General features: G+C 39.7%; 1 protein-coding gene across 4 annotated transcripts in view; it reads left to right on the top strand.

Annotated features, from left to right (window-relative positions):
• The window catches only part of KCNK10 (potassium two pore domain channel subfamily K member 10), an 85,521-nt gene that overhangs the window by 26,976 nt on the left and 35,324 nt on the right, over nt 1–23,221 (top strand). For all 4 annotated transcript variants that reach the window (XM_061463765.1, XM_061463764.1, XM_061463761.1 and 1 more), the window contains one exon: nt 20,331–20,659. In XM_061463765.1, the coding sequence (XP_061319749.1) occupies nt 20,438–20,659 (222 nt within the window). In that variant the 5' untranslated portion in view covers nt 20,331–20,437. The remainder of the gene's footprint in view (nt 1–20,330; nt 20,660–23,221) is intronic.

Here is a 23,221-nt window from a genome sequence, read left to right as displayed (position 1 = left end):
GCATCAGCCCACCTCACAAGCGTGTCAATGTCCCTCTGGATGGCATTCCAGGGGGATTCCAGATGAATGGTGAGGTATTGTTAAGATGTCATCTGTACTGTGAGAAAAAGGGTATGAAAAGAATCAAAGGCAGCATGAAGCTATAAGCTTAAAACAGTGAAAGAAGTAGAAGTGTCAGCAGTGGGAGATGTTAAGAGAGAATTATTAAGAATGCCAATGATATTTTTTGCTATGTATGTACAAGAGTAATCCACTAAGAGGCTTTTGGGCTAAAAAGTCCCTTGGGCAACTTGTGAAAACTGATGCTACCTGAAGTGATGGAGTTGAATATGGCAGAAGGATATATGATATCAGTTGTAGTCAGGTAGGTTTTGGTTCACCTTTTGGTGTTTATCTGGATTTATGTAGCTTCCGACAGAAGACTGCATATATATATGTGTCTGGTGATACAATTTAATTTCCATTCTCTTAAATTAATCCAGAGCTAGGAATTCTACCACTTACTTCAGTGTGAGCAATGTGAGATTCTTAAAGTATGAGAACTGCAGGCTTTATTGAGTTAAAAGCAAAGAGGTGCCTGGAATCACTGGAAGAATGGAGGCCCTAGATGTGTTGTAAATAGGGTAAGTACCTGGAATGAAATGGGGAGGGAACAATGAAGATGTCTGGGTAAGGAACGAATAACAAACACACTAGTTTTCAACAAGTAGAGTATTACAGAATCCACTGTGATGGGAAAGTCTAACCTTTATTTTGTTTTAGTCTCAGTGTAATAGCAAAAGCCAAAGCAGAGAATATGAATGCTGAACACTCTGTGTTTTATTGAATTCTTGTGTAAAAGAAACAACATTCAGCAAAAGGCTAAATACTACCTTTTTAATACCCTTTTTATAGGAACACCTCTGGTTTTTGTTTTCTGTAAGAAATTGAAAACACCCTGGGACCTGGCCTTTGTCGCACAGAGGCTGCTCATATTCTAGTTCCTGAGACATCAGTTATACTCCTATTGTTTATGTAAAACATGTTTATGTATTTTTCTGTTGTTTATGAAAAACATTTTAACTGTAATGGAAAATGTTCTCTGAGATGAACCCACTGACTTTCATAAATTCTGTGCCATGCAGTTCTTCAATGGTTACCCCAGTGAGATAAATCAACAAGTGAGAACAGCACATATCATATACCCTTGTACTTCAGGGTGGTGGTGACAATCCTTTTTAGTCTGAGCCATTATTTCTCCCAACACACATTCTGGGTTGCTTTTCACAGTTGCAATCAAACATTAACTCAGATTATTTAAACAAAATGATTTTTTGGAAGTGAACCATGAATAATTCATTAACATACTATGTTACTGAACCAGAAAATTTAGGGGACATTTCCTTGGTTTTGGGAATGCTGATACCAAGAATTCAGCTTTCATCACTTACTTTGACTGCTAATACAATTCTTATGCTATTACAAATCTTATTATTGGCAAAGTGTGCCAAATACATTTATTACTATATGTTTTCCAGATGTCTCAAAGTATAAGCATAGGAGATTACTGGTAAGATTTTGAGGTTAAAGTGGAAACTTACATGTGGGTGTATCTGTATCGGAAGTGGAAATGAAAGTCAATAAGGTGAGAGAATCTGTTACCGAAACCTGTGTAGAGGGGAAAAAAGATGGAAGAGAATACACAAGCCTGGTTTCATTTTATTTTTCTGTTTTTAAAATGGAAGGAGAACATTTTTCTGAAGGCTGGAAAGTTGTGACAAAGGTCATGACATATAAAATACATGAAAGGAATTGAAACATGCTGCACTTAGGATCTGGAGTCCTGAATAAGGGTAGTGACCAGCTGCAAAGTCTGGGCTGGGTTCAATTTTTTTATTTTTTCTTTGCAATAGTCCAGACATAGCATTCTGTTTGAGTTTGTTACTTGAAATTTTAGAGGGCATTTGAAAAGAAATAGAGAACTAACAAGGAGAGAAAAAGGAAAGCTGTTGGAGGTTGTGTAGCTTACAAAAAATGGACCCAAAGTGTGACAGGGTCAGACCTGTTGTCAGAGGTGCAGAAAATACAAAATAAAAAGTGTAACTGTGGTAAGGCTGACAATGCTCTACTTTTTAGAAGTACGCACATAACCTAAGGCATATTTAAAAAAATATGAAATATCTTTATGTTAATATCTTTACGTTCTCCATTGGTTCCTCAGGCATGTATCGGGGTCCTCCTCTGTGAGCAAATCTAACACCAGTATAAATAATCTCATGGATATATTACAAAATATCTTCATCTCATGAACTGAATATCTTTCACAGATGATGATCGTTGAGGACAGGCTTGTGTTTCTTCCATTTGTTTGTCAGTTCTGCCCCAAAGAAATGCATGCAGTAGACGTTTAATTACCTCTGTTCTCTTTCTAATAACCCAACAGACTGAAGTCACAAAGACAATAGACTGTTTAACCAGTAGGGGATAGCAAATATTAAGACCCTAAAAACCATCTTCTTACAAAGCAATAGAAGTTATTTGGGTATCACTATCCTACAGGATTGTTGAATTGCTTTAAGCATCAGGCTTTTTGTACCTAGATCTGTTAGAGCCATATGTTCATATCTCAGCAGCACTGACTCATCTTTTCTTCCCTAGGAAGAAAAACCAACAGGTTACTGACTTTACTGCATTAGGATTTTGGAGTTTGGCACTTTAAAGTTGTGCCACTGAGATTCTGAAGATTCAGTGATGTGTTGTTAAAGGGTGCTTGGATTATTTCTCTCTTAACTCGATACTGTAATATAATAATATTGGCATGATTTGAAAACAGCAAATACATACTGACAGCTTGTCCAGGGCTTTTATCTTCTCAGATTTCAGCTTTTCATTTTAAAGAAACAAAAGGCAGTCACTAGCTACTATGTGAGAAAAACCTGTGATGAAAGAATTATAAAAGAAATGGTACTGCCCAGATGAATTGAAAGAAGTAGCTCACACATTTCAAAGACATTCCTTAGGATTAACTCAGATCCATCACTGAGTACTTAAATGTTAAGGCTCCTGCGTTTGGATTGCCCAAGGAAGGGTCATGCAGTAACAGCAAACATGACAGCTAGGGAAACACCACAACAGCCACCTCTTTGTGGTGCTACAGGCACCAAAGTAATATGCCTTCATGAGAAGCAGAGTTCATTACTAGGTTACAATGATATACTGACAGGTAACCTTGTCACCTGAATTTCCCATTGCTACTAGACATTATCTGTTGATTTTGTTTCCTAAAAATAGGCATTTGCTGCCACTTAAGGGACTGTAAGGCAGCTGAGACATTTGCATAGGCCTGGTATATATGATAATGGACCTAAGAGAGATCTCTGCCCTTCTAAGCAACAGCTTAAGGCCAATTAGGATATCCTAGGACCTCTCACTTGGTAGTATACAATACGGATGGGCAACTGAATTACACCATTTGGGTATGACTTAGTTGGAGAATAAAGCACCTAAATATAGGCCAGTATCTGAAATGCAGAGGTATTCTAAGTACCTGCTATGGTTAGGGGAGACAGTAATGGTTGAGGACTGCCTTGGCTGCAGCGACCACGAGATGGTGGAATTCAGGATCTTGTGTGGTAGGACCAGTAGAATAGCAAGTAGAATTGCAGCAGCTAGGATGACTAAGGCCTCCTTAAAATTAAACCTGGCGAGAAGGGTCAAGGACAGCAAAAAGAGTTTTTTCAAATACATGGCAGATAAAACTAACACCAGAGGCAATGTAGGCCCACTGATGAACAGGATGGGTGCCCTGGTGACAGAAGATACAGAGATGGCAGAGTTACTGAATGCCTTCTTTGTCTCTGTCTACTCTGCTGCAGGCAGTCCTGAAGAGCCCTGTACCCCTGAGACCTTAGATGAAGTCAGGTCGACGGAGCGGTTTGCCTTAGTCGATGAGGAATGGGTTAGAGACCAGTTGAGCAATCTGGACATCCATAAATCCATGGGTCCAGATGGGATGCACCCGCGGGTGCTGAGGGAACTGGCGGAAGTCATTGCTAGACCACTCTCCATCATCTTTACCAAGTCTTGGGAAACAGGAGAGGTACCTGAGGACTGGAGGAAAGCAAATGTCACTCCAGTCTTCAAAAAGGGCAAGAAGGAGGAGGACCCGGGTAACTATAGACCGGTCAGCCTCACCTCCATCCCTGGGAAAGTGATGGAACACCTTATCCTTGGTGCCATCTTAAGGCATATCAAGGATAAGAGGGTTATGAGGGGCAGTCAACATGGCTTCACCAAGGGGAAATCATGCTTGACCAATCTCTTAGCCTTTTATGAGGAAATAACACGGTGGATGGATGGTGGCAGAGCAGTGGATGTGATCTACCTTGACTTCAGCAAAGCATTTGACACAGTCTCCCACAGCATCCTCACGGCTAAAATGAGGAAGTGTGGACTGGATGATCAGGTAGTGAGGTGGACTGTGAACTGGCTGAAGGAGAGAAGCCAGAGTGTTGTAGTCTATGGGGCTGAGTCTAGTTGGAGGCCTGTAACTAGTGGAGTGCCTCAAGGGTCAGTACTGGGACCAGTATTATTTAATATATTCATCCATGATTTAGATGAGGGAATTGAGTGTACTATCAGCAAGTTTGCTGATGACACTAAGCTGGGAGGAGTGGCTGACACGCCAGAAGGCTGTGCTGCCATCCAGCGAGACCTGGACAGGCTGGAGAGTTGGGCAGGGAATAACTTGATGAAATATAACAAGGGAAAGTGTAGAGTCCTGCATCTGGGCAGGAACAAGCCCAGGTTCCAGTATAGGTTGGGGAACGACCTGTTAGAGAGCAGTGTAGGGGAGAGGGACCTGGGGGTCCTAGTGGACGACAGGATGACCATGAGCCAACACTGTGCCCTTGTGGCCAAGAAGTCCAATGGCATCCTGGGGTGTATTAGAAGGGGGGTGGTTAGTAGGTCGAGAGAGGTCCTCCTTCCCCTCTACTCTGCCCTGGTGAGACCCCATCTGGAATATTGTGTCCAGTTCTGGGCCCCTCAGCTCAAGAAGGACAGGGACCTGCTGGAGAGAGTCCAGCGCAGGGCAACTAAGATGATTAAGGGAGTGGAGCATCTCCCTTATGAGGAAAGACTGAGGGAGCTGGGTCTCTAGTTTGGAGAAGAGGAGACTGAGGGGTGACCTTATAAGTGTATATAAATATATAAAGGGGGAGCATCACGAGGATGGAGCCAGGCTCTACTCTGTGGCAAACAATGATAGGACAAGGGGTAATGGGTACAAACTGGAACACAAGAGGTTCCACTGAAACTTGAGAAGAAACTTCTTCTCGGTGAGGGTGACAGAACACTGGAACAGGCTGCCCAGGGAGGTTGTGGAGTCTCCTTCCCTGGAGACATTCAAAACCCGCCTGGACACATTCCTGTGTAACATTATCTAGGTTTTCCTGCTCCGGCAGGGGGATTGGACTAGATGATCTTCTGAGGTCCCTTCCAATCCCTAGCATACTGTGATACTGTGATACAGGCAAATATGCTTCATGGAGTCCAGAAAACTTTCAGATGTCTGGTTTAGGGTCAGCTGCGTACTTTTATTTTAAGTCTTTTCTGTGAATGCATGTAGCTACATGTCAGTGATGTGATGTGGCAGCACTGTAAAGTATTGTGAGATGATAGAAGCCATACCATATCTACAGATGCCAATCTTGTGTAGCTATAAAGTTTTATCATAGTTCAAATGACAATTGAATTTCTACAGTATTATCTGAATAGAAGCTGAGCATAAGATAAGGAAAGTCTTGTGTAGATCATGTGTACTAGATGGGTAGTACTTGTGTACTAGACTTATCATCTAAGACACCCTGAATTATATGCTGTATATCAAACTTGGAGCTAGCTTTGTGGATCCAGAATCATCCTGCTGTACCAGGAGCTTTGTGTGTCCGACCAGCCTCCCAGTGACACTGTTGATGTGTTTTGTTTATTATATACTGCTGTGAGCAGCATAATTAGTCTAAAGTTTCTCTAACCTTCTTCTTTTTGCTTACCTGAGCTCTCTTTGACTCCCAGTCACTTTCTCGTAATTGTCTAACACACAGACTGGACAGGTAAATAATTCTAACAGTGACAGCTTTATTGGTGCAACTTATACACCAAGAATGTAAAAGAAAAATATGTATGTTGTAAAGAATTTAGAATAAAAGAAAATAAAAATGGATATGATAAACAAGTGCATTTCAGACAACAACTTTATCTTCCTTGTGAAAAATCTTTTCTGCATAGAGTAATTTTGTAATAGCTGTCTTATATGTTTTCTTTGTTGTGTCCCAGAATAGGTTTTCAAAGTATTAAAAAGCTTTTGTTCACTTTAACTGTTACTGTGGAAAAGAATTTAAGATCACTAAATAGACTGGATCCTCAGGCTATACAAATAGTATAGCTTTGATGAACTAAAAAATAGGCCAATTGATGTACTTACCAGATTTCTGACCATTACCACATGATGTAAGTTCCACTTCTATTGCTGTTGCCCAGAAAATTTGTGAAATTATCAGTTAATTGAAGTGATGGATCATTAATGAAGTTTGCTTGAATTTAAAGTATTTTTCTGTAGATTCCAATCATTAGCCAGACTGGGGAAGATAGCACTAGGCTAATGCAGAAATTCTTTTTTACAGAAGATCATCAGTATAAGCTCTGTAGGTATGGTCAGTAATGTGCAGACACATCCATAAGGATGCCCCCAAAAATATATGAAGGAGAGCAATTAGTGCTTTGTTCTCACTCTGGGGCTAGAGGTTGCATTGCATGTGTTTTTCTGGACTTACTCATATGTGAAAGATCTGTTCCTTGGCAGTTAACTGAAGAGAGTCCTGCAGGAGATACTGTACCACCTCAGCTGAGAAATGTATTGGCGGCTCACAGTTTCAGTCTATACTAGGGTCAGTGATGCTGCTAAAGTCCCCTTTGCATGATTGAGGTGATCAAGAAATTCTCACTCCAGTGTTAGGCTGTATTCCTGGCAGCCAGGCAGCAGCAGTCACATTTCAAATGTAAATTGGATAGCTTTCTGCTAGAAAGGCCAGCATGAAACTTTGCTTTGTTGTTTGTCTCCTTCAGTTGTTTGTCTTACCACTAGGCTTCTGTAAGTAAGAATGTTCTTCCCTTTGTGCACAGACCTTCTGATGCTAAGTTGCAAGACTTTGGTTTCCTTCACTGGCTGGTCTGGCCATGACACCACTGGCTGAACTTCTTTTGCGAATCCTTGAGGCTGTATATTTGGAATATCCCAGTCCAGCAGCTCTAGCAGAAAGCTAAAACCCTGACCCTACATCATCCTATGAGCACACTAAAGCAGAACACCTATGGTGGGAAATTCAGAATCTTCCTATATGTTACTGCAATCATGGGACACTTCCCAGTGAGGAAAAATAATCAGCTTGTTTAATCCAATGGTATGTCATGGTGCAATGACATTTTCTGTTTTTAAGTCTTTGAATGAAGATTATGGATAAGCAGTAGCATCACTGCTTCCACCTGTTGTTCATTGAATGGTGATGCCTGCAGAGAACCAGAGAGGAGCTATTTATTCCTTGGTGCTTGTACTTGAGGCTCATGACAATCTGACAAGAATGCAGTTTTTCTCCATGTTACTGAATAAGGAAAAACAATGGTATCTCCATCTCTTCTGAAAGGAACTCTTACTTCAGAGTGTCATCTCTATACCCCAAGATCTTGAGCCAGAAGCACTTACTTCCTATTTGGCTCTTATTAGAGCAGAGACTTGCATGAACTAGAACTCCCAATTTTAGCAAGAGCAAGAAATACTGATCTAATACTAGGGAAACAGATTTTAGCAGTGATCTGTTGGTTTTAGTTTTATTTCAGAAAGGGAAAGGTGAGACTTTTTCATGGGTTTCTGTGTATTCAGTTTCTCTATAAATAGCTTCATAAACCTGATGATAGCACTGCTGCCAGTGAGTGTGTTGGAATAAACGCAGTCACCGATGTTGAAGTAGGAGGGCTCCTTATTTGGGACTTGCCCCTGTCAGTCACTTCTAATCTCCCCCCCAACTCTTCCTTCTTCTCACTGCAATGCTCTTCTACTCTGCTTTCCATTTTCCAATACCTGAAATGCATTGATGAGTGGTGTCACGAGTCCTTCCTTTGGGCTCAAGTGTCAGAGGCAATGGGGAGTGTAGCCGAGTGCCAAGTACTGAGAAGAGGAACTGAACAGGGAGTTATGAGTATGCTACCTCCCATGCTGCCAGCACAGTCGAAGTGAGGGACAGGAGCAGATGGATGGATTTGGAGGAGGGCAGAGTAGAAGAGAGGTCAGGAGAGAGAGAAAGCAAAGCAGGGGAAACAAAATTCGAACTGCCCTCCAGCAGTGTACAGTCTCACTCCAGCACAAGACATATCTCCCTCAAGTATTCGTCTGGACTTGGCAGCTCTGTAAGTAGTGCTACAAATGGTGTCAGTAGCAGTGCATCTTCATGTTGTTGCCAAAAAGTGTTAGCTAGGAGCCCCTTGAGGACTGTTGTCCTGAAGCCAAACCAGAAAGGAAAAAATGTGAAGAAGCTTTCAGCTGTTCCTGGTGTTCACATTCTGCCTTAGCACATCCATTCTTTCAACCACTGAGCTGTTACATATACCTTAGAAAAGTGCATTGCCTGGGAGAGGGAGGAGGGAGGGGAAAGTATCCCAGCATCCCATGACCGTGACTTTTGCAGAGTTTTTTTTAATGTCAGTGAATAAGTTCTGGATGATACCTGCGCAAGCCAGCTTTAGGCTTCCTGCTGTTTCCCTGCCATTTGCATAGCTTCAGTAAGTAGGAGCTCTCAGGCTAGGGCTCTAGGGCAGTCCATTTTAGGTTTGCGGGCATACTCTGACTGAGGTTCTGACAGCAGAGCAGCTGGGTCAGAATCTGGAAGTTCTTGTAAACAATCAGCAAGAGCAGCTTACACATGGGTATCATATTTTTTCTCTATAACCAACAGAGGAAAGAGGTCTGATTTATGGCTGTCTATTCATCTTGTAACAGACAGGCCGGTATTTTGTCAGGTATAGGGGAAAAAAGCATGACTCCTAAAAGAGCTTGAAGACTTGCTAATTCGTTGATGACAAATCATTGTACCTGCTTGATGCATGTATGACTAAGACCTTGTTTTAATCAGCTTTTGAAATTACTCTTGAATTTAATTAATTTGCTAACGTCTCTGTGGCAGTGTTGACATGAGACAAACTGTGAACAATATGTACAGTATTGTTTTTCCTTACTGCCACATGGGTTTATCTATTATTTGTGAAATGCTTTCAGGTATTAAACTAATAATGAAAGATTATTACAGACTTCGCACAACTGATACAAAGAGAAATGTTGAGATGTGTTTGACTATCTTACACAGAAGGAGAGTGATAGGATTTCAAGACCATTTTCTTGTTTTGAATGAGGACTAGAATATCAAGATGAATGATTTAGGATTTTTTTTTATATATATATACCCTTAATATTTCACTAGTTTATTTGCAGATCCTGGATGATGAACACAACCCTGCAACATCAGGCTGTTTTTCTTTGTTATTCTTCACTGATAGCTTTTCTTCTTGGATCTATAGGAGTATGCAGGGCACAGATTGACCTAAATGAATTCTGGCAGATGATTTTATGCCCTGTTCTTAGACACTTCCAATGAAGGAGATTTCACTATCTTGGTGTCTGTTCCCATGCTTAGCTATCCTTGTAGCTAGACTTTTTCCTAATGTAAAAAACCCTACCTCTTTGGTACAGACTGACCAGTTATTTCTTGCCCTGTTTTTAATGGATCTAGGGAAGAATTCATCACTTTTTTTCAGTTAGTCAGTGCCTTAATTTGTGAGGCTACAGTGCACATTTTGATACTTAATCCAAACATCATTTTCATTTACATTAAGGTCATATTTTGGAAAGTTGCAGTGAAAATCAAAGTGGAGTGTTGAAAAGATGACAGCATTGATAATCATTTTGTGTCATGGAAAAATGACATTTGAATACGTGGTGGAGTTTGATTTACTGGGGTTCAAATTAAGATAAGAGATCAGTCAAAACTGATAGAAGAGAGAAACTGGTATTTTCAATGCTCTTTAACAACAGATCCAGTGTCTGCCTCCTGTAGTTAGCTAACTCATTCTCTCCTTCTATATTTCTGTACTCATAGCACTCAGCTAATATGAAGTATGTTAGTTTTTAGTCACCATTCATTATTCTGGTGATAAGTGAAGCGGATAAAGTTGTTGAATAGAGCAGCCTTTTCTGTGTCGTTCAGAGTTTCTTTCCCTTTTCTATTAGCCTGAAGAAAGAAAAACATATCTTCATCTTCACTGGTTGCTAACTAAGTGCAGTCATTTGAAAGGCTGTGCAGAAGCCAAAAATGGGAATGAAGTTAAAGAAATAAAATACAGGTGTCCAAAATAGGAGTGGCTCTTTTTGGATAGGTCTTAAAACACATGAGTCTGGGAGAGTGGGTTTCTATTCCAGTCTGTTGTTTGTTGTGTGGTCTCGGTTAAGCAATTTCTCTTTTGTCTAGGCTATACCTACACAGAAAAAGTTGAAGGCTGCTGCCCGAGCTAGGCCAGCCAAGGAAACTGTAAACTTGAGCCTCTCTGGTACAGCACTGTTTGAACCAAGTATGTCCTGCTAAGTGGCTAGACCTATAAACAAAAGCTCAGCACTACACTAACAAAGTTACCATAGCGCTGAGCTTGGAGTGAACCTGGTTTCTGTGCAAATCCTAATGAAAGCTGGATCAGCCTGCAAAAAGGAGCCTCAAAATACTTTTGAATTCTTCACATGAAAGGTTAAGGGAAATTATGGTTGTGCAGCATCAGATTTTTCCAGAATGATTTGAAAGACAGTGATGCATGGTAATTATTGCTCTTTGTAATACATTCAAGGCAGTTGCACTCCTGTTCTAAACATTGCTGATGTTAGGACCCCTGTTCTAAAGAGTTTGTTCTCTATAAAATAAATAATTATAACTATTAATGAGGACATATAAAAAATTGATTTAGGATTATATTTGTTGGCATAGTGAGATTTTCTGGGTATTTTTTGTTTTTTTTTTTTGTTTTGTTTTAATATGGTTAACAGCACTGAGATTTTAGTCCTGCAGACTTTTAGTCACAGCAGCTACTGTGAGTTTTTCATTTCCCTGCTTTGAAAGCTCTTTGTGAGATGGATATTTGAACTGCCATTCTTCTGTGCATTAAACAATTTACAATTAGAAATGGCAGTGCCTCTAAGAAACACGATAAATATAAAAATTATATTCAGACCCTTCTCTATTTCTCACTATATTTTCTTGACTAAAATTTAATTAACTTGTACATACTTTTTTAAAAATCTTTTTTTAGGGAATGAGGTTCAGAATTGCTAAAATTAAATGATAGACTACCAGAAAGTCTTTCAAAAGCCTCACACAATTCATTGAAAACAGAGAAAAGGGACACGACATAGCTCAGGGGAATGGTAATTGCATAGACTTTTTAATCTTTTACACATTTGTTAAACTAATCACAACTAGAGTAATAAGCAATCCAACCGCCAAATTTACCCAGCACCCAATTTCTAGCCATATAGCAAGCAAATTTTTAAAATTTTTAAATACTGTCAGCCAGAGTTATCACATTGTATTGCTACTTTTTCTTCATTGGTTAAGAGCATATGCGCTTCTCGCCAGCATGAAATATTTAGTGAATTGGACATTTAGCTTTATACGAAAATAATGCTGCTAAAATCCATTTTCTTAAATCTGTATTGAAAATGAGTGAAGTGGAATGCTGATGTTTGGGAAGGAAAAATGAGAATGAAAGATGAGAAAAACTAGAAATGAAGTCCACTCAAAAAGACAAATGAATTTTCCAGTAAAGTGTGACAAAAAGGCATTATTATTTGAAGGCTGCTTGCTCTCTCTGTAGCTAACTTGTGTTCATCACTATAGTTAAGACCTGATCTATACACTTATATTCTCAGGGCATGTCTGTAATGGACTGATAACTTTTTCACCAATGCACTCTGTGACTGGTGAGACTCAGGAAAAACTGCTTGACAGTACAGTCTGAGCTGTGTCCTCATCTTCAGTGCCCCTGTGCAAACTGTCTGCGGTGGGTTGACCTTGTCTGTCTGCCAGATGCTCACCCAGCCACTCTCTTACTCCTTTAGAGGAGAGGGAGAGAAAATAAGATGGAAAACTTTGTGGGTCAGGATAAAGGTAGGAAGATCACTTAGTAATTACCATCATGGACAAAACAGACTTGACTTGGGTGAAAATAATTTGTTGCCAATTAAAACAGATTTGTATGGTTAGAAACGAAGACAAAGGTTAAAATATCTCCCCCTCCTTTATTTTTTTTCATAGAGGAAACTTCACTCCATTCCTGACTGCTCTTCTCCACCCCACATAGTGCAAGGGGATGGCAAATGAGGGATTGTGGTGAGTTCATAACAGTTCCTCTGGACTGCACCTTTCTCCTCACATTTTTGCCTTGCTCCAGCATGGACTGCAGTCCTTTAGGATAAAGCTACTCCAGCATAGTCTTTTCACAGGCAGCTGTTTTTCAGGCAGTATCAGCCTGCTGTAGTCTGGTGTCTTCTGGTGTGGTGCTCTTCACAGGCTGGAGGGAAATATCTGCTCCACTACGGTCACTTCCAAAACCCACACAGGTTGCATGAAAACATCTCCTACAGCTCTTGAAGCATCTCGTTCTCCTTAATTGACTGTGAAGACTTTCGTAGTTGGGAAGGTCTTTCTACAGAAAGAGAGACCTTGATGCAGACCATACTGCTTTCTTAATTTCTACCATGTTTCAGTTTAGGCTGGTTAAGATTTTTTTATTTTTGCCTAAACAGTAGTTTTCTAATGAAGAAAAATGAAAGACACATTATAAGACTGGAGTTTTTTGTTTTCTTGTAATACTGTGTTCCAAATCAATTAAGCAGTTGGGGTATTCCAAGAGCAATTAATTAGCATGTTTCAATTATAACTGATGAAACAAAATTATGTAGATTTGTTTTGGAAACTTACCAAGAATCATGATTTTGAGCTGATATTTCTCCCCCCATCAGCAGAGAGATCTCAATAGATTTTTATTTAACTAGCATTATCCTACAATAGGAGGCACACAGGGACTTTATTCCTTATGCAGTTTTGTAGCATAACATACTCCTCCCTTCTCCCTGCCTTAATCTGGGAAAAGAGCAGTTTGGGAGTAACTGGGAGAAATCAGTGCTACTTTCTAACAGCACATTCAGTCTTCCTGGTTTAATGTATGTTGCACTTCTGCCTTTACCTGTCTCTCTTTCTGTACTGTGTTGGACGCCTTGCCATTGATGACTGCATTTGCAGCAGACTGCTGAGATGTTGCTGAAGTCAGCAGCACTAATACTTCATTAGAGAATCCACTACGGGGAAAACAATGTCAGATTTAACCAGTGGGGTACTGCTGCAGTGAAAAGCTGTATGCTTGGAGGCACTCTATGCACTCCCCAAACAAGCAATATGTCAAGCTTTGCTTTCATGAACAGTAAATGTAATAATAATTCTTCTCACTTCAATGGCAGTTTGCAGCAAAACGCTGTACAAAGAGTAGGATGAAATTCCCCTTGTGTGGCAGGCTCGTGATGACTTTCATTGCTCAAGTCGTGTGGTTGAACACCTTTGGGAATACGCAGAGGGACCAGGGCCAAACCAGTGTAAAACATGTCAGTGTTGTGAGCAGTTTTCTTGATCCACGGCTGTATGGATCCCATGGTCCCCAGGCAGCAGTGCATATTATTATGCCTCAATCCAGAACAACAGCCACAGGGATACTAGTGTTCTGCCCAATATGTAATGGTAGCCTGCAGGCAGGGTTTTTCTTCCATTTCTTGATCACAGCTGAAATGTCACCTGTTAATTAGACCACATCATGCAAAGATGCTGCACAAACACAAAGGCAGACACAATCATTGTCTACTGGGATTTTTGCTGTAAAAGCCAGACTTTCTAAACCAGCATCAGATTTTTGAGTGCCCAGTGTGTAAAAATCCAGCATTCATTGTGCTGGTTAAATGGATGCTTGCTACTTTACAAAACCTGTTAAAAAACCGCAACAGACAGAGATGAAGAATGGGGATGGGCAGGGGGTTATAATAGCAAGAAAAGCAGGTGGTGGAAATGATTAGCCATGTCCTCATAATGCAAAATTTTAATGGCTTAATGATTTTTTGTTACACATGGACAGAAACTTCCACGTTTCATTACTTCCGTCATGCATATAGCAACTACCTGCTTCCTGTTGGACATACAAATTCCCTTCATCCATGAATGTGGATGCATTTTCTTAGTGATGTATTCAGTTCATATGGCTGAAAGCTTGATACACTAATTGCCTTAGCTCTTCCTCTAGCATTTTTCTTTTCCAGGCATAGCCCTGCTATGTTAACCCAAGCAGCCAGTAGCTGAAATGACTTTGGGGACTCTGTGGGAATGCTGTGAAATTGGAAGTAAATGCTAGATACCCATATTCCCTAGGAACTTCTGTTTGGAGACAAGCCAGAGTCTGGGGTGCAAGATTGTATGTTATCCAGTGGTGGGCTGCTCATTTTCCTGTCTTTCTATGCAGTTCAAGCAGGAAACCTTTTGATGTTAACTTCAGTGTATGTCCATTTCAGCAGAGAGGTGGGTGGGGGGAACCAAGATAGAATACTCAGTCCAGCGAAAATTAAATAAATGAGGCTCCTGCTAAGATGTTAAGACAACTGTGGCCAGTGGAGTCCCTTCATACCCCAGTCCTTTACAATCTGTTTTAAGAAGATAGATCCACCTACTTTTAGCGGATGGTTCAGGGAAGCTCTGGTGTACTTGACTAGCATCCCACAGACAATTCTGAGACTTGATGCTCCAGGTCTCTGTTTTGCAACTGCATGCACTTGACAAAATGTCATATTTGTAAATTACTTCAGGAGAAAACGCTGCGTTATTAAGTAGTGCTACAGGAAGGATGTACAAGTGGAGATAACCCAGTGAAGTATCTTGTGAAAGCTGGAAGGAGGATAATTTGCTCATGAATTTTTTCAGTGGAACTGGCCTTCATGATAAGACTACTTTATAATTCAAACTAAACTCCTAATTTTAAGACAGACATAAGGAAGACTCCATGGGAAATTTTGAGTGCTTGACAATGTAAATGTTTGAAGAAAGCATAATTTCCTTTCTTGAAAAAAACTCCCATCTTATTATGAGGATTTGGGAAAAATTACTGGTACTTATTTAGGAATTGCGGAAAAACTACTGGTACTTACTTTCGGATGCACATCAAAGAATCTTTTTACTTGAGCTGAGAGTAGTTTTTTGCCTTCCTTGGATGGATCCATTAAAATGGGAGATGAAATGTCCAGTTTCATTTTTGGTCAACTCATGTATTAAACTTAAGGCCATCTGCTGGATTTATGAATGCATAAGTATATGTGGCTTCAGTCTAATTCTGTTCTGAATCCTGCGAAAGAAACACTTGCATCAGATGTGTCAAGAGTACTCTATTATACTGTCATTAAAATGTACATACATTCCTGTGTAGTCAGGTACCACTGAACGTGGAAGGAAATAAAGTATTAAATAAGACACTCCGTTAAACCTGGCTTGCATTTTTTCACAGATATATAAATTGTGACAGGAATACCTCAGAGGAGGGTAGGTTAATTAAAAAAAAAAAGAATTTGGTTTAAACCAGTTGAGAAACTCTTATCTAAAACTAGGTTTCTTCAGTATCTCTTATGCTCTTGGCATATTGGGTAAGCATGGCAGTTTAAACTCAGCCAGAAACTAAGTACTGCACAGCTGCTTGCTTACTCCCCTCCACTTCCAGCTGGAGAAATTTTTTCAATTTTTACAAAAATGTAAAAACCCATGCGTTAAGAACAGTATAGTAACTGAAATATGACCATCATCATCATCATCATCATAGGAAATAGAGTGAGAGAGGAAGGAATAAACCCCACCCCTTAGGAAAAAAAACAAGTGATGCACAATGCAATTTCTCACCACCCGCTGACTTGTACCCAGCCTGACCTGAGCAGCATCGGTGCCTTCCAGGTAACTCCCCCCAGTTTATATACTGGGCATGATGTGCTGTGGTATGGAATACCCCTTTGGCTAGTTTAGGTCAGTTGTCCTGTCTCTGCTTCCTCCTGACTTCTTGTGCCCCTCCTCAGAGAGCACAAGAGACTGAAAAGTCCTTGTTCAATAAGCAACAACTAAAACACTGGTGTGTTGTTAGCATTGTTCTCAGACTAAAGCTGAAGCACAGAACTGCACCAGCCACTAGGAAGAAAAATAACTATCCCAGCTGAAACCAGGGCAGTAAGATAGTTGCCAGGATAGAGGTCAGTGTGGCAAACCCATGCTTAACATTTTCAGAGTCAAAAGCCAATTGAACAACCTCTCAGCATTTTGGCTCTTATTTGAAGCTGTTCTTTTCAGGTGTCTGTACTTTGTACCTCTCTGTCTGGAGATTTTGCTTTTAAATTGGTACTGTTTTCACAGAATCATAGCAGGTTATGTTGCAGTGGTGCTGTAAAGCAGGGCCAACTATTCTTAAATATTTCTGGCAGAAATTAGTCTAACCTGTTTTTAGAATATCAGTCTCTTAAAGGACATCTGCAGTAATAAAGGACAATTTTTAACCTGAAGTGATGTGTTATGGTGCATAGTCTTACATTACAGTATTTTGCTTTAGAACAGAATGTTTCTGTTTAATGGCCATCTAGGACAAATGCCAGCTGGTCATCTAGTCCAACTGCCTGCTGCTCACGATGGGTTAAGCTCTGCCCCAGCCACCTTTCTTTTCCCACTGGCATTTTTTTACTGGGGTAAGGCCTGTGTTGAAACACTGGTGTGTTCCTTTGAGGGTACCTGTTCCTTTGAGGTTACCTACTAATTTAGTACATGCAGGTGAATGGAGATACATCATTGCTTTCAGTGAAGCAGATTAAGTCTTCTTTGATATGACAGTCTATCTACAAATTCAAGAATTTATGTAGTCCTTCATTTTCTTAAACTGTATACCTCTGCGTATTGTTGGGTTGACACTATAGTCCATCCTTTGATTTTAGCAAAGCTCCTTGTTAAACTTCTGGAAGTTTATATAGCTATTGTGTTCATACATTAGTTCAAAAATTGTACAGATGTGGATCCTTACAGAACACTCATGTTAGAAAAGTAAGCTAGTTGTTGAAACCTGGTTTAAAGGTGGAAACCGTGTTTAAAGGTTTGAAAGTTGTTGAAACCATGTTTAAAGGTGAATGGTAGAGCCTTTCTGAGAGCATAGGTTCATGGAAGCAGAGTTCCAATTATAAATTGGGACTTCTGAATTCCTACCATGTGCTCAAGTCACTAACCCTACTATCATGTTATGGATTTACACTATTTTCCAATAACTATCTGCTGCTTAAAATCGACCCTGAAACATCCCTGGGGTATTGACTGCAGTTGTGCCTTCTGCATTATCTTTGTGAGAAGATTGTCTCTGTGTTATGTCAATTGCTCAACTAGCTGCTTTAGTAGTTTTCCTGTGTATTAATTTATATCATATAACATCTTTTAGGATCAACATTTCTACATGCGATTAGGGTAGACATTACGAAGAGCAGAAAATGAAAGTCTTTAATATAGTTTTTAGGAAAAAAATTATCTTTTATTTTAGAGACAAGCAAGCCAAGCCCAGTAATCCATTGAGTTGTTTAAGTGAAACAATATTTATAAGAACATTTTATGTTCCCTACCGTGAGCTTCCCATCTTGTTCTTAAATCAGTACAACATATTTTTCTTTGAAGACAGAATCAAACAGGCCATGAGTTTACTGTAAAGTGTTATTAACACTTTGCCAGAAATATGATTTGTATAAGAAAAGTTATACTAGCAGAGAGAAAAACAAAACTTACAAAAACCTTTTTAACTCTACCAGCTCTTGACTTATCATTTGTAGTATATCAAAAGTCAGGCACCTCTCTCCACTGAAAGGCTCACCCAGCCTATGCTTGTCTATGCCAGTTATGGTGATGGCGATAGTTGTTTCAAAAAATTGCAGGATGCTGTTTCTCTCATATGACTTCTGCTCTCTTCCTACCATGTGAGCCTCATATCCAGAGAGTATTTTGCTGAGTAATCTGAACTATGCAAAATCAACCCTCAGGCTTGCAGATTTTGTGTATTCTGTATATCGATTCACAATATATTGTGTATTGATTCGCAATATACAGAGTAGTTATGGGCTCTAACGTAAGTTGATTGAATTCCCTGCGATGTGTGGAAGTTATGTTATACTGGTTTAGAGCCACTTCTGGGAATACTCAAATTTATTCAGCTCAGTAAGGAAATATTCTGACTCAGATATAAGATATTTACCTATAGAGGAAGAGAGGTTCTGCTTCACACAGCCTCTCTAGTTTACATTTCTTCTGTATAGGTTTCTGATGTTTCCTGCTGAAACTCACTCTATCTATTACAATAATCCTTTAATAAGATTTAGATAATTAAATAATTGATCTCTTTACAAAAAAAAAGTGAATTCTTCCTAATACTGTCACTGCTACCTGTTGTCACTTCAAGTTGTTAGAACTTACACGAAATACATGTGGAGGTAAGAGAAAGTGAATTCTTTCTAATACTGTCACTGCTACCTGTTGTCACTTCAAGTTGTTAGAACTTACATGAAATACATGTGGAGGTAAGAGAAAGTATCCTTTAAAATTTGATGTCACTCCATCCTGTCTGATAAGTGTTGGGAACCATAATGACATTTTGATGGTGAAACTGAGCAAATGTGCCAACAGGGTGTTGCAAAATTGAGGTACACGCAAAGGGGATCAACCACAGAGGCTTCTCCTTTGATCTTGGATCCTTTCCAATCCATTTAGAATCTTAGCCTCCAATCCACATATTAATAGAAATATTAACTGTAAAGCAACTGTAATTAGCTAGCAAGTAGGGTGGAAGCTCTATCCTCAGTGCAGTGCTTCAGACATATATCGCTTCTGGGAAAACGTGACTGTAGTAAACAGCTGAGTTCTTAAATTATTCAGTATCATAAACCAGTTTCTATTGAGAAAGAGTTGTACCCAACTTCAAACTCAAGCTATAATCATGTTGTATGTTAAATAGTTTAGGATCAGTTTTTGCTGCCACTCTGGTCAGATACTGTAAATCCTTCTGCTTTAGTTTCTGAGAAAAACAGCATGGACACTTCGGGAATAAATTCAGAGAATGGAGCTAAAGTGGCTATTTTAACTGCAATCTGATTTAGGTCTGATATGAAATAAATCAATTCATTTTCAAAGAAATTACACATCAGCGACAGCTGCACCATGGTAAGAATACAGCATAGATTTGCTTTAAAATGAATCCAACATCTTTAAAGCCTTCATGTGGTACTATTATACCAGTGGATGCTGAGGAACCTGGCCTCATCCTGCCATTGTTAGCTCTGGAACAGAGTTGGGAAGTGTGATGCTGAGACACCTCAGTTAGTTGGAGGTGAGCCAGCTTTGATTAGGATGCCTTGGCAGCTTGGCAACTGTGGTCGGGCTAATAAGTCTGGCTGGAAGTCGATGTTTATTAGCTCTGATGTACTGCTAAGGTCTTGTGGGCTATATAGTGTCTTATTCCTAAATTGGAAGGTCCACAATTGTGCTCAGCACGTGAGTGATTTTGACCTGACATATCTGTTATGCTTTGGCTGAAGAATGATTTATGCTAAAATTTGTTTCCAGGCTTTAAGAATATTTTCAGAAATGTTGATTTTATGAGTGCACATAAATAATATGGGCCTGCTTATGTTGGCAAGCCAAAGAGCATTGTGGTTTGCAAAGCATCTTCAGTTTCTGTCAATACCAGACCAAGTAGTGATTGCTGATTATTTATTAACAGTTCAGTTTCTTAGCACTGCTAATACTATTAGTATCATGATTTAAGGACAAAATCTCTCCCAGGGTCTCTCACCAAATAACACCTTGTGTAATTAATATACTAACTAGACAAAATTTCATGTTCTTACTGGGTAAATGGTTTTCTGCATCCTTCTGAAATTTTTGTGTATGCAACTGTACTGTCCTGTTCTAGAGGTAATGGGTGAAGGAAACCCCTGAGGTAGCTTGCATGTGGATGGACAAAACACATATGGAACCTTCCAGATGAGAAGGATCACATCTATGTGAATAACATGGTTTATGCAAGAGTCTTGAAAATGGTGTTTAGGAAAGCTGCTTATGAAGATCAAGGTTATACCCTTAGGGATTTGATTTTGAATAAGATTTTTTTACTTTGTGTTTCAGTGGCTGTTCCCTCACCAGTGCCAGCTTGTGAACCTGAGCCCAAAACTAACGGGCATAACCCAGCTCCACGACTCTCCATTTCATCCCGAGCCGCTGTTGTTGCTACCATGGAAGCCCCTTCTCAAGGCCTGCAGACAGTCATGAAGTGGAAAACAGTGGTGGCTGTCTTTGTCGTTGTCGTAGTTTACCTGGTGACAGGAGGACTTGTCTTCCGTGCCCTGGAGCAGCCATTTGAAAGCAGGCAGAAGAACACGATCGCGCTAGAGAAGGCTGACTTTCTTCGGGAGCATGTTTGTGTAACTCAGCTAGAGCTGGAGACATTGATTCAGGTAGGCCATGTGAAGAAGACAGTACGTCTTGCAAGCTGGGATAAACAGCTTGGTATTTTTTTGATCAGCTGAATTGGTGGAGAATAAAATTGCTCATAGAATCCTCACAATGGACGGTGTGAAAAACAGGCCCTTTCCCAGTCATTTTAAAGTCTGAGAAATAGAAACTATGGCTCCAAACCATTGTAAATAAAGGTTAAATGTATTTACTAGAATAATGAAAAATGTGTGCAAGGAAAATCAGAACTTAATATCTGGACGAAGTTCTTGTGAGAGGTGACAGATTTGCAAGACACTTGCTCACCATCTCTGAATTTTCAAATGATATTAAATTCTTAATTCTTCCTTAAAAATTAAACACAGCAACCAGGAGAGCAAACAAAAAACGATAGGTGGGAATTTTGAAATAAATATTCAGCCCAGAATTCTGAACTCAGTGTAAAATATTACTTCACAGGTTTACTATTGTGAATTTTAGGTAAATGAATGATGATAAAGTAGCAATTGAAAATAGAAAATAATTGGTATTTAAGAACTACAGAATTTTTACTCCAGTCTAGCATGCAAAGCTTTAGAATCCATTTTGAAGGAAGTAACTATCAGGTATGTTGGAATAAGTGGAAAATGGAATAATGTGCAAAAAGATCTACCAAGGTTAGAGTTATCTTTCACTGATTAAATCTCTTGACAAGGAAAGTTATTATGGATGTTAGAAGACTCCCATCAGTTGCCTGGATTAAATAGAGATTAGGTAAGAAATGTGAGATACCTAGGGTGTATATTCCAAAGCTGAACTTCAGCCTCGTATTTCAGACCTGAATTTTTGTCTGAGTTTTCCAAGAGCACAATGTGTTTCCCTCTGGGGTGTCACACCAGAGTGGTGCTGGGATTTCAGTCTGTTTGAAAGAACACAGAGCTACCCCCTGGATTCTTGTATCCATCAGCCCAACTGTGTTATAAAGCCCTTTCTGTAAGTGAACCAAATTTATTAGTTTAGCTTTTTTTTAAGAGGCTGTTCCAGTATCTCATTGCTGTAATGGAAAAAGCATTCTTCTGCTTTTCAGCTTAAACTTGTTCATTTTCCTTGTAGATGGTGTTCCACAATATCCCATTGTTTAACTGATTCCTCTTCCTTGTCCACATGTTTAGACAGCAGTGCTCTTCTGCCTCTTCTAAGCAAAAAAAAAATATTTCTGTGTCTTTGCAGATAGATGTGGGTTCTCCCTGTTTGTGGCCTGTGTTCACAGAAAGACAGGTCAGTTCTGAGTCAGAAGCTGTGTACCTGCACTTTTGGGCTGCCTACTACTGTAGCTAAGAAGCCAAACCTGCTTTAGCAGGAAGTGGTATTGTGCTGATGTGACTGTACAGCTTTTGGATCACGGCTGACCTTGATCACATCCTTCATCTGTCTGCAGAAGGCAGGTGAACATGTTCAGTTTTCAGGGTGAATTCTGTTCAGGGCTGTCGGATCAGACATGCTTCTCATGGCAGTGTTGCAGAGATCCTTATTTCCCTCAGCTCTTCAGGTGTAACGTATGCTGCCTGATTCAAGGATTTAAAAAAAAACACTAAAAGCAAGATATTTGTATTCCCTTGATGGGAATGTCACTATTAAAAGGTCTGTAAAATGCTATCTTTTCTAGCAGAAAGCAGAGCACATATTAAGTGCAACAACCAAAGCACCTAAACAGGGTGGTAGACTCCTGCATATCAACTGCAGTGCAAAGAGTTTTAAATAGCCCTTATTCTGTGCTCTCTAAGTTACATGCCAGTTTTAATTCTTTATTTTACACAATTTTTTTTCTTCTCTCACATCAAAAGTGGTGACACTAAAATAAAAATACAGGCATATTGTGTCATTAGAAGGCAGATACTCTGAAAAAATCTTATCTCCTGAGATTTCAGTATGCCCTCAGGCATTACACTGGGTAACTGGAAATCATTTTGCAAAGGTAAATTAAATTGATTTAGCAGCTTAGCATGTGAATGTCTTAAGGCCAAGTGATGTGAAATATTGAAACAGATTTGTCAATAAAGAACAAGTTCCTTTGGATTCTGCTGTAAGTCTGGGTGTGAAAGTGGCTCCAGGGATGTAATTTGGTATGCTGATACAGAAAACTCTGATTATAACTAACTAGCACAGTATAACAGTGAACCACTGCTTGAAGATAATCTCATAGGTTTAACACTGTGCTTTCATGCCTTCATTTTGATGATCTCAAAAGTGACATCTCCCTGGGTTTAAACCACGACACTGGCACAATGCATTTCTACATTGCACCAAATGCTGCGTCCGCCTTTGCAATTGTGATTTCAGACTGATGTGGCAACTTTCATGGGTCCTGGCTGCTGTGCTGTGTGCAGTCAGCACCTGGCTACTGTTAAGGGAGCTGTTTGTAATTCATGTTACTTGGCTACCTGGAAACATTTAGATGAATACGGATCATGCTCTCCAGAATAACTGTTGCGTCACCTCTGTGCTTTGGAGAACATGGAAAAGTGCATTCTCCAAATATGAGAGACCTTTAGAACCAGTTTATATCCTTTTCCTGTTGGGGTAGC

This window comes from Pezoporus flaviventris, unplaced genomic scaffold (genome assembly GCF_033815535.1).
Source record: "Pezoporus flaviventris isolate CSIRO_AGI_PZ_B2104156 unplaced genomic scaffold, CSIRO_AGI_Pfla_v1 ptg000036l, whole genome shotgun sequence".
Taxonomy (NCBI): Eukaryota; Metazoa; Chordata; class Aves; order Psittaciformes; family Psittacidae; genus Pezoporus; species Pezoporus flaviventris.
The sequence above is the reverse complement of the archived record's forward strand: the minus strand, read 5'-3'. Positions and strand labels throughout refer to the sequence as shown.